The sequence below is a fragment of the Amphimedon queenslandica genome, unplaced genomic scaffold, assembly GCF_000090795.2.
Source record: "Amphimedon queenslandica unplaced genomic scaffold, v1.1 AMPQUscaffold_13341, whole genome shotgun sequence".
Taxonomy (NCBI): domain Eukaryota; kingdom Metazoa; phylum Porifera; class Demospongiae; order Haplosclerida; family Niphatidae; genus Amphimedon; species Amphimedon queenslandica.
The window spans coordinates 92,594-104,675 of record NW_003546423.1 but is presented as its reverse complement, the minus strand read 5'-3'; the positions used below and the strand labels follow the sequence as shown (position 1 = coordinate 104,675).

The 12,082-nt window shown below is 34.0% G+C and overlaps 2 protein-coding genes across 2 annotated transcripts in view; both read left to right on the top strand.

The window, feature by feature from the left end:
- The window catches only part of LOC100633007 (vacuolar protein sorting-associated protein 13C-like), a 54,243-nt gene extending 51,940 nt beyond the window's left edge, over nucleotides 1-2,303 (top strand). Inside the window, exons 35-44 of the mRNA XM_019998069.1 lie at nucleotides 182-263; nucleotides 323-436; nucleotides 640-715; nucleotides 819-955; nucleotides 1,008-1,053; nucleotides 1,195-1,318; nucleotides 1,364-1,430; nucleotides 1,480-1,530; nucleotides 1,685-1,779; nucleotides 1,867-2,303. Coding sequence (XP_019853628.1) covers nucleotides 182-263; nucleotides 323-436; nucleotides 640-715; nucleotides 819-955; nucleotides 1,008-1,053; nucleotides 1,195-1,318; nucleotides 1,364-1,430; nucleotides 1,480-1,530; nucleotides 1,685-1,779; nucleotides 1,867-2,149 — 1,075 coding nt within the window. The 3' untranslated portion in view covers nucleotides 2,150-2,303. The remainder of the gene's footprint in view (nucleotides 1-181; nucleotides 264-322; nucleotides 437-639; nucleotides 716-818; nucleotides 956-1,007; nucleotides 1,054-1,194; nucleotides 1,319-1,363; nucleotides 1,431-1,479; nucleotides 1,531-1,684; nucleotides 1,780-1,866) is intronic.
- A 5,283-nt stretch (nucleotides 2,304-7,586) lies between these two features.
- On the top strand, nucleotides 7,587-11,249 carry LOC109582970 (sushi, nidogen and EGF-like domain-containing protein 1). The gene is made up of 9 exons (XM_019998068.1): nucleotides 7,587-7,760; nucleotides 7,810-7,952; nucleotides 8,810-9,091; nucleotides 9,150-9,444; nucleotides 9,516-9,692; nucleotides 9,741-9,926; nucleotides 10,175-10,351; nucleotides 10,397-10,485; nucleotides 10,527-11,249. Exons 1-9 carry the CDS (start codon nucleotides 7,709-7,711, stop codon nucleotides 11,064-11,066), a joined length of 1,941 nt encoding a protein of 646 aa, XP_019853627.1. The 5' UTR covers nucleotides 7,587-7,708; the 3' UTR covers nucleotides 11,067-11,249.
- The last annotated feature ends 833 nt before the right edge of the window (nucleotides 11,250-12,082 follow it).

The window sequence follows — 12,082 nt, the reverse complement described above, 5'->3', positions numbered from 1 at the left end:
TAGCATTGTATATGTAGCATTTCTTGAATGATATGAGAGTGATTGAGGAGAAAACAATGTCTTGCAATTCACAAATAATTTCATGTATTGTCCTAGCTACATTATATTTCTCATAATTGTATTTTCAAAAATTAGTCGAGGATTTGCACAATTCTTCCCTCATGCTTACATGTTTTAATAGGTTAGGGTATTTTGAGATAAAGGAGCAAGCTTTAACAACCAAAGCATTGCAGAATCGCATCATTGACCACTACAAGCAACAAGTATGACTCATTCCCTCATTCATTTTGTTAAGTAATAATTATTGTTTGTTTCTTGTTAGTTCTTGTATCAGTTGTACAGTGTTGTGTTGAGTTTGGAAGTAATAGGCAACCCTGTTGGCTTTCTTCGTGGATTTACTGAAGGAACAGTTGACCTTTTTTACCAACCATTCCAAGTTAGTACTTACACAACAATATCAGTTACATGTTGTCAGTTATTTTGTTCATATTTGTCTCATCTTTATTTGGTGCCTATTTTTGCCTGTCACTGCTTCAGTGCCATTGTGTTTATGTATGAGCTATAACAGCATTCTATGATCCTAATATCAAGTTGTGTCTATCAACTAAACTTGTAACTACTAAACTTTGTGTGTTTTAGGGAGCAGTTGTTGGACCTGAGGAATTCTTTGAAGGCTTAGCTCTAGGAACACATCAATTCATTGGTGGAACTGTTGGTGAGTAACTATAGTCATTAATTTATCAAAATGTTGCAGCCATGTAACGCAAACCTAATACTACTCTCTTCTTTTTTTTTCTCAATCTTCCCATCTCCACCAGGTGGTGTTATTGGAATAGGTGCTGGTGTTACTCGTGTGTTAGGAGATAGTTTTGCGAAATTGACTTTTGACAGTGAATATCAGGAAAGCAGGCCAGAACAAAAGTCATTTGGTAGAGGAGTTGAAACACTTGGAAAAGTAATAATAATGATTGATATTACTATGTACATGTATGGTTGTGGTTTGTTAGGGGTTTTATCAAGGTCTGACTGGTATTGTGACACAACCTGTGAAAGGTAAAAAAATGTTATTATTACAAATGCACAATAATCACATACTATAATTGCTTGTAAGATTAATAGTTCATCATAATAGTTTTATTATTTAAACCTCATATATATTGCCTTGTTGTACTAAATTATAATTATTTGTAATAGGTGCAATGAAGGAAGGTGTACTTGGTTTCATCAAAGGTACTGGTAAAGGTGTCCTGGGTCTTGTTTTCAAACCAACTGGTGGCTTGATTGACTTCACCAGTGCTACACTACTAGCAGTACAAAGGTAATGTGCTAATGATAATACTCATTCTCTATATCTGTTGTCCAGGACTACTCAAGTAGGTGAACTCAATTTGATGCAGCTTCGTATTGCACGTTACATAGGAAATGATAAGGTATTGAGAATGGAAATGCATCCAAGAATTTCAATTCTTTTCTTTGCAGGTTATACGTCCATTCTCTCTGACCGTTGCTTCAGGTTATGCAGTCTTTATTGTGAGTCATTCATATCAAGAGTGGATGATTCCGCTCTTGATCATATATGTATGCACATTGCACTTCAGTCATTTAATTAGTTATACTGGGCAATTTTATCATTTTCTTGAGTCATGAAATTTTAATAGCTTTTGCATTTAATTATGTCCTATAGGATTACAATAATGGAGAGCTTTATGGTAAAGAGGAATACATTGGTCATGTTGATTTAAATGATGATCCAATAAAGATATTCATAGCAACTGACAAGTAATATATGGAACAATAACAATCACTCTCTTTTGTTTCCTCCCTCTATTTATTATTGCTCCTAATATTTCTTTTTTGTTTTCTTAGGCAAGTGATGATACTGAGAAAGAACACATTTTTTGATAAATGGTCTTGTGATTGGTCTATGGAAATGAAAGAAGTTGTGGACAAACCTTTTCTATCCAGTAGCACTGGTGCTGAACGAGCTGTTCTGTTTCCTAGAATGGAGCACCAAGGAGGAGTCTTTGGATTTGGTGGGAAAAAGTCAGTCAAGTCAAACTTTTCCCTCAACATCCCAAATGAGATCAAAGCCAAAAAGATTGTGGCATTATCACTACAATCATATAACACTTTTGCTTTAAAACTTTAAATTAGTTTATGATAGTTGCTGTATGTGGTATTCTTGTGTGTGAATTTTAAAGGTACTTTCAAACTTTTGCTAGAATTTAATGAGTTCACATGATTATTTTTGTTAGCAGTTCTATTTACGTGTTGATTAATAATACCACAGAAATTATTAAAATGAAATTGAAAAAAATTGAAGACTAAGAAAAAATTGTTCGCTATCTATAGTTTACCAGGTCTACGTTAAATTTTTTTTAATCACTGATTTATAAGGAGAGACATTCCAAAGGAGCACAACAGTAGGTTTCAAAGAGAATCATGTCATTTATGTATGGGTATTATAACCATCCAATTGAAATTCCTGGACCATTGAAAGTGTTATTTAGAATAATTATTAATTTTTGTATAGATTTTCCAGTTATGACTGATGCTTTGGACACTGAACACTGCAGCCTGTACATATACTTTATAGTTAAACATCATGTTACTCTACATGCACATCATTGTGGGTTATACATCTATTATGCATCACAGGAAGGAAGTGCTTAATCTGACTATGCAAATGTTTCCCTACAGAGTCAACATGTCCTCCCAGTTGTCAAAGGCATCAAAAGTGAAGTTTCAGGTCTTAGACATGACCATAACACCGAACAGACAGTTTAGCTTGTGGTCCAGGAGTTTAAAGTGAGTTGTGATGATGTTTAGGTTGAAGTGTTTGATGAGATAAAAGTCATAAAACATTTGAAAAGTTCAATCACTCATTGCATTTTATGTTAGCCTATAGTTGATTTTAGCATTATAGTTTCTTACCACCAAGTGCTCTTTTCCTAGCCTATTATGTGTAAAAACCCATTGTACAGAAAAACAAGGAAGTGAAAAGCTGCTCACTATATTAAAGACTCCTCAATATTATTAAAAACTCCATCATATGAATGTATGCCTTCAGACTGCTCACAATGCAGAGCCTGAAATTACATTCAAACAGTGTTCTGACATTATGTCTGAACACAGTCTGACATTTGAATGAAATGGTCAAACATGTTCATTTATCCTTTTTACACATATTAGGGGTCATTTATGTGTCAATGTGTGTGCTTGTTAGTGAGTTTAATTAAAAAATTTTTTTACAAAAGCATAACCATTAATTTAGTAATAATTACTAATAAAAATTTTGTGTTGTTTACTAATGTTCAGACAAAATGGTAGAACAACACGGTAGTTGGTCGGACAATTAAGCAAAATGGTCGGAAAACGTCTGATGTCCAACTGTAATTTCAGGCTCTGCAATGTTGTCTAAAAGTGCTCATGACCATACAGTGTGCACGAGATTGATAGTATTGTTTTCATAACATACATGTACAGTATAGTAAATGAATGCATGCCCTCATGACTGCTCACAATAGAGCATTGTTAAACAACATACAGCATAACTAGACAATGCTCTATTGTGAGGAGTCATGAGGGCATACATTCATTTACTATACTGTATGTGTATGTTATGGAAACAATACTATCAATCTCATGCATGCTGTATGGTCATGAGCATTATTAGACAATGCTCTATTGTGAGCAGTCATGAGGGCATACATTCATTTACTATACTGTACATGTATGTTATGCAAACAATACTATATATCAATCTCATGCATGCTGTATGCATGGTTGATATGAGCATTGTTTGACAATGCCTATTGTTGTGAAAAGTCATGAGAGCATTTTTGCATGTTATTTAGTACCAAACACAAAGCAAACAAATTATGCAGCATGTTTAGCAATACTACATACACACAAAAACAGGGGTAAAATTTACATTATTTCACATAAAGATAGGTTTTAAATTTGGCTATTGTATGTGTATCTGATAAGGTTCTTCTGGGCTGTATTTTCCCCCATGTGTGATCAGTTTCACAAAATCTAGTGTGCTCAATATTAGCAGAAACGACATAACTCTCTGAGTGTACCTAAAATTATAAAAATTATGTGTACACCATACATGTAATAGCAGCTAGCTAAAATGTAATTAACATATCCCCTCTTTTTAACTCCCAGAAGGATATTCTATACCTGCCAATTGCCAACTTAGGCTGGTGCAATAACAACTCAAGTAGTAAATTGCCTGATAAAATTATTTACAATTTATGACTGAACAACTGCACTTGGAGAATAATCACCTTAGTAATAATCCAGGATTAGTAGCAGACCATAACAACCTGAAGAGAGATAAAGGAGGAGAAAAATAGAAGGAAAGAAATAAAAAAAGACAATAGAGGGAGAATGAAAAGAGAAAGTTGAGGGAATTAAGAAATAAAGAGAAAGAGAATGAGACAAATAGTGAATGCACATAATCATATACTGTACATGTAATGCACAAAGGGAAGACTGTCATATTTTTACTAACCACACAGAGAGCACCATATATATCAATCAACCATGTTCAATCAGTATCTTCTTAGTCCTCTTTCATGAGTCATGAGCATTATTGGACAATGCTCTATTGTGAGCAGTCATGAGGGCATGCATTCATTTACTATACTGTATGTGTATGTTATGCAAACAATACTCTATTCTAATAGCAACAGTATCACAGTTATAATTATATGCTATGTGTTCACACAATCCAGCAGCTGCATTGTATTTATCATTCATTAATGAAAATATCTGTTTCGTATTGATTTTCTTTTTGAATATGTAATGGTTTCCTGTGCTTACACAAGACTATACCATTTGTTTTAATTAAAAACATATTTGTAATCACTGTATAATAGTAATCCATGCCATGCCACATGAAATGCATGTACTATATTCTATTTATCTATTGCATGTAAGAATAATACTCCATTTCTTTATATACCATTGTTAATATAATAAAATATAATAAAAGAAATGATCACTAATGCAATGTATATACATTTACTTTTGAAGATGATCAAGTGTTTTGATTATCCTATTCACAGTCCTAAATGTTAATATTCTTCACCCAAATCGGCATGCAGTGACATGGTATCTTTTGAGAGGTACTAATATGGTTCGAGACATAACCTGCAAGTTATGTTGGTTAACTAGATATCATGTGATAAATAAGTTGCTATTAACTTTGTGTCATCCCCTATAGACTGCATGTCCACTAGCTCCTAAGGGTCTAACATGAGTTTGTTTTGCCAATTGAACAGGATATTAGTCTGCTGTAGTTGTACTGTTTGACAACACATAATACAACTTATACATAGTGCATTAGGTCTTTTGTCTTGTCTCTCTTGAGAACAATAAGTGAATCAGAGGAACATGTTTCCTTCCTCTTTCCTCCTCTTACTGTATAAAAGTAATGAGACCATTTGCAGTAGATAGGACTGGTGAGGAATAAACCTTTCCAGTGTAAAAGAGACAAGATGTTTACAATGTCATCTTTTGATCCAGCCCTGATCTTTCTGGTCAATATATATGCTGATGAATTTGGTGTCAGGCAAGACACCAAAGTCTATTCTAATGGTGCAATGCAGGTCAGTATATTCATTTCGGTCAACTACAATGGAGATACAGACAATGAATTACTGGAGCAGATAAAAGGATACGTGCAAGATAACGTTGTTATATATACTTTGGATGATGGTAAAGTAGAGCTTGACTTAGATGAATGGAAAAAATCTACGGAAGAGAACAGTTTTTATCATGATATAAACCACGCTGGTAACAATAGTTCAGGGCCGGATGGTTCAGATATAAGAGTCCCGTTATATTTCACTGTGCCCGTTGCCAGTGAGGGAGAGCACAGGTGGATAGCTAAGCTGGATGAGGAAGAGACCAGTACCAGTACACCAGTTACTATTACCGTTGTAAAGTTCTCTGCTACAATAGATGATCTGGAAATTGTTGATAAAGATGCAACTTATTGCAATCAACTCCGTGTAGTGAAGTACAAAGATAAAGTCTTTCCTGATGTGCAAAAGTTGGTTAAATTACTCGAATACAAGGGAATAAAGTTTCTTTCATCGGCTGAATCGGCATGGGTTTCAATGGTACACTCGAATAAAGGCCATAAGATCGGTGCATTTATTGAATACAAACTAACCGAAGATATAAGAATTGCTAAACCAGGCCATGAATACTGGTCTCATGAAATGATCAAGCAGGACATTCCTGTTGGCACTGGTGATAAAAATATACTTCACTGCGATTGTTGTGATGACTCTTTAGATTTTACTTCTGCCCAAGTTGAAAAAGTTTGGAATGAGGGAATAGCTATGTTTATGGCATATCATATGTCACTATATATACACGATGGTTCTGGGCATAATACGAATTTTGATTGCAATGAGTTTCTTGCAGAAGACAACTTTGGCAACAGGATAAACCTTCATTTCAACTGGGATAGTGGTACTCATGGCTGGTGGGCAAACTGGGCAGTTACTAGTATTACTATTTTATATCCATGAACAATGATTAATAATTTTTCTTTAACTTTTTGGCTTTTTTTTGGTTAAACTACTTTTTTCCTAGGCCCCTTTTCTTTGATTTATTGTCATAATTGACAACACATTGTCTATTCATGAACAATAATATCATTGATCTTTTGGTTTAATTTTTTCTTAAGGCATTTTTGGTTCATTTGTATATCTAATATATTACTTGAAGTCATTTACAAGAACATTAAAGCCATTTTCATTGATAAGCTATTGCAGAGCAGCACACTCCTGGTGTAAATAAGTTGTGCTTTGTTTGACTTGTACTGTGTATCAACTAATAAGTACTAATGAAAAAAAAAACAATAAGTATGATAAAATATTATGTAGGCTTATTTACAATTATGAACAACTCCACTCAGAGTCTTCTTCTGGTATTCACAAAATAAATCCAGAAATAGCATAGCAGATAATAACAACCTAAAGAGAGGACAAGGAGGAGAAGGCAGAAGGAAAGAAACAAAGAAGATGAGAGGGAGAATGAAAAAAGGAAAGCTGTTAGCAGCAACCTTCCTCTTTTTATTCTTCAATCGTCATTTCAATATTACACAGTGTGTCATATACTTTGTACTGTTTAAAATAATTATTTGACAATAAAGTATCATGAAAATTACTGGTATGTTACTGATAGTATATTACAGTAACTTCCATACACTATGTAACATTACTGGCTACTAAATTTTTACTAGTAGATCTAATATCCTTTGTAATGAATAAAACTACTTCAAAACAAGCAAGATTCTAAAAGTGCAGTGCATGTAATGTAGTCAATGTAAAATAAAACAGGATGCCCTGCAATAAGGACATCTCTGCACATTCTTAATGTTTCAAATTTATAGGTTGATATTTGGACTCTAAATTGGTATCAATAAAGTACATGTACTGATGAAATAAGAATGTACACCTCTGTATTAAGAAATAGTAGTACGTTAGTGTTCTGAATAAGTTAACCCTGTACACAGCAATCCAATTACACTGCATTATGGTATAATTATGATTAAAATAATATTTTAGTCTACTCTGAGAAAGAGTGAATTGATAGTACAGTTGTGTTTTCCTTTGCTTTGTTATGGATGATATCATAATGGTATTTACAGTTAGATTGTGGGTGTGGCTAAAGTGGCAACATGAACCAGAGCTGTTTGCTATTGCTGTATTTCTTACTCTCACTACAAAACTGTCAGTACTCTTATTTTACTATATAGAGTTAAGTTATTATTTTTCGTAGGTCTTTCTGTTCCCATATCACGTTTCTATTCATTTGCAGGATCTTCAGGAGATCAAACTTTTACTAATGTTGATGATCAAGCTACATCTATAAATCTATCAAATGACTTTATTTTTTATGGATACAATTTTAGCACAGTATTTGTGAGTAGAATAAATATAGAATCAAATAATAATATGGAATAATATATCAACAATTATAATCAAATTTGTTTCATTGAATCTGGCTTGCGAGACTACAGCTAATCCAGGGTTTTCCGCAGATTTTTTAAAGTATAGTGCTCATGCAGCTTCTTGTCAGTGGATTTTAAAGCTGCTCAAAAATTTAATTTTGACAAAATACCATAATAGATCTACTCTATTTAAAATGCTAGAGCAAATTTTTCATTTTAAATTTTTTTCTAATAGACTACGTAATACATGTTCTTGTGTTGTATAAAAATTGAGCAGACTCTGATGAAAATTAAATTTTTATAAATTTTTAAGTTACTCAAAAATTAGGCCAAAGTTTCTGTACTATAGAAAGTCTTTGGCCAAATTTTTCAAAAATAGGATAAAATTCTCTCTCATGTGCATTTTAAGTTGATTCCAATCAAAAATGAATTTTTTACAAATTAAAAAAGTTACTTAATGCTTAATTGTCAGCTCATGAGGCATGCTTTTTAGCTCACTTAGTATGCTTTGTAGGAAAACCTGAGCTGACCACCTTGTAGTTGTCATTATGACAAAAAAATAGACAAACAAATCAAGGTATAAAAAACAAAAAAGAGCGAAGCAGAAAGATTTTATTTACATTGCAGTGATTGATATGATAGTATCTCTCTGCTTATGACACAAAAATCAGTTGCACACCACACAGTCTAAAGTTATGCGCTGAGCACTTACAACAACACATTCTTTCAAACCACAAAGTTAGTAATACAAATTACCATAGTAGTTTGAAATAGCTCCCCCTACATTATGAATACATACCATTAATTTTTATTCTTATTACATTATAGATAAACAACAACGGCCTCCTTTCATTTCATCAGGCAGTTGATGGATACACGTCTGATCCATTTCCTTTACCTCAAACACTCATTGCTCCTTTCTGGGCTGATGTAGACACACGCAATGGAGCTGGAGTAGTTTATTACAGAGAAACTACTGCAAGTGCCATTGTCAGCAAAGTGGCACAAGATGTGCAACTTGCTTTTCCAGGGCAACCTTCATTTACAGCTAAATCAGTTGTAATTGTGACATGGTACAGAGTTGGATATTATGAGGAGAATAACGACAAAGTAAAAATAATATCAAATAGCATTATTAAATCTTTAATCTTTTTCAATTAACATGTAGCTTAATACATTTCAGTGTGTCCTGGCTACTGATGGGAGTCGTTCCTATGTCTTGTTCCTTTATCTTGATGATGGTATAAACTGGGTCACTGGTGATGCAAGTGGCGGCTCAAATGGCTTTGGTGGAACAGAGGCTTATGTGGGATTTAATTCTGGAGGGGAAAACTCCACATACTTTGCTGTAGAAGGTGCTAGGACACCAGCAGTCGTCAATATTGAAACTACCAGCAATGTACGTGTAGCAGGACTTTGGATCTTTCAAGTGAATGGAGATAATATCATTACTTCTACAACTGGTGAGTATATACAATGATCTATCATTATTATTATTATCATTATCATTATTATTATATACATTTATGTATAGTATGTGGTACTCCAGACCAATTATATGACAATGCAACAATTTTGAGCTACAACAGTATATCTGTTAACAGTACAGCTACATATAGTTGTGAAGATGGCTATAGTTTAGTTGGAGATGCTGTTAGGACATGCTTGAGTAGTGGAAATTGGAGTGGAAATCCACCTTACTGTCAAATTGGTTAGATGTTTACACTTAATTTTTTAAAATTACTTCTAATTATTATAGTCAATTGTAGTGAGCTACTGATTGAATCAAATGGAGGACTACCTGTATTTTATTCATCAAACTCTTACTCTTACAACAGCACAGCTACATATAGCTGTAAAAATGGCTACAATTTAGTTGGAAATGCTGTTAGGACATGCTTGAGTAGTGGCAATTGGAGTGGAAGCCCTCCTTACTGTCAAATTGGTATGTAAGTCTGCATGGGATAAGTGGCTGGAATTAATACAAACTACAGAAGCTCAATAAATACATACTTTAGATTCTATACAGTATACAGTCCTTGTTAAACACATGTACATGTATATTCTAGTAAAATGTGTAAGATTTTCATCTTTAGTCTCGCATAGCCAGGCCCGTCCTCTGTGCCTCCAAAGGCAAGGAGGGCAGGTCTGGCTACTTGAGGCTAGTTCATCTTTATGTTGTTGCTATAATAGTTACCATGGATGAAGGAGAAGGATCTAATTGTATGGCTCGCTATAAACACGAACCATCACTGTATATAAGGATATGCTGTAACAGTAGTAACTTAGGACAGACTATTCGTATGAGAGAAGGAACAGTGAAGACTATTATTTTATGTCCTATTGTAAAGCCACAATCCTGTCCACCAGGTAACAGTTAATGATAATACTGACAGTCTGACACTATAAAACTAGATAATAAAGACTGTAGAAGATTATTTGAGAATGGCAATACTACAAGTGGCGTTTATACAGTTAATCCTGATGGAGGGACTCCATTTGAAGTTAGTTAAAAGTAATTTATAATTACTCTAATGTATCACAGGTATACTGTGATATGGAGACTGATGGTGGCGGATGGACTGTATTTCAGAGGAGACAAGATGGATCTGTTGATTTCTATAGGAACTGGACTGACTATGAGTATGGATTTGGTGACCTTACTGGTGAGTTTTGGTTAGGATTGAGCAAGATTCATCGTCTTACTAAAGAAGGATCAAACACACTAAGAGTGGACCTGGGAGACTTTGAGGGGAACACAGCTTATGCTAACTACTCTACATTTGGTATTAGTGACAGTTGCACTAAATATATACTAACAGTAGGACGATACTCTGGTACTGCTGGGGATAGTTTGGACTATCATAATAGCAGGAGATTCACTACAAGAGATAATGATAATGATGCTTCACTAAACAACTGTGCTCAGCAGTGGATTGGTGCCTGGTGGTATATTATGTGCTATGTAGCAAATCTTAATGGTCGTTATTATAATACTTCAACTACTAATGGTGAAGGTATTGTTTGGGCCCGCTGGAAAGAGACAACTCTTAAGTTCTCAGAAATGAAAACTCGTAACAATTAAATACTGTCCCCTAAAGTTTACAATTACTATACATTGTGCATATGTAGTCTCACCCCACTAAGGAGCGGGACAGCTAAGACTAATTATCATTATGCCACTTTACATTTAGTATTAAAATTTATGAATTTACCATGTACTTGCTATACTACCATAATAAAATTTCGTGTTATAAGCAAAATATAAATGAAACACCGAGTTTGAATCAAGCAACATTGTAAAAGTGTAATGTACTCCAAAGAATTAAAATTCTTATACTCAAATTTATTGACTACAGCTATGACCATTCAACTACAACTAGTCAAATGAAAGGGAAATGAAAGGGTACTAGTTACATGTGTCCCTCTAAATTTCTCTTGATCAATATAGGAGCATACGTGCAGACAATCAGGCAAACAGACATGATTGGCAATTTGGCAATGATAATCACCCAACAAATTAATTATTATTTTTTAATAATTATAATAGCTAATATTAATGCTAGTGCTCTACATACCTTTGTGCCATAACTTATAAGTGAAGGTTTCTTTAAGATCAGTTGTTTACATAATATCAGTCCTCTTCGACATGACCTAAACCAACAAGAAATCGAGCAAGAAATATGATTAACAACCTGAGGATGACTGAACCCACGTTTCTCCACGTGTCGAGTTTGAGGGAGTGGCTAAATAAAATAATAGCCTAGGCTCAGTAGGCTGTACTGTGACTCTGGTATTGGTAGAATGGTTTTCTGACTGTGCCCGTGCGCCATCTCATTTGTAAAGTAGAGAGCAGGATAATGCATGTGAGTGATTGCCAGGAATAGAAACTTGTTCTATTTTGCTTAATTACTATAAATCACAAAATGATGTGCATCAAACCTTGAGCTGAGAATTGGGCCAAAGTCCTAGTACTATATACTGGGACTTTGGTCACATTTCATCAAAAATAACTAGGAGAGAATTTTAGTTTTTCTTTACACATATGCGTATATACATGTCCTCATGCTGAGTATTAACTTTGAACACATGTACATGTAA

Bases quoted from the DNA above. Each gene is read 5' to 3' on its own strand.
- LOC109582970 (XM_019998068.1), top strand. From the start codon at position 7,709: ATGAACCAGAGCTGTTTGCTATTGCTGTATTTCTTACTCTCACTACAA. The intron at 7,953-8,809 runs GTGAGTAGAATA...ATTACATTATAG, and splicing joins ACAATTTTAGCACAGTATTT to ATAAACAACAACGGCCTCCT. The intron at 9,445-9,515 runs GTGAGTATATAC...ATTTATGTATAG, and splicing joins TATCATTACTTCTACAACTG to TATGTGGTACTCCAGACCAA.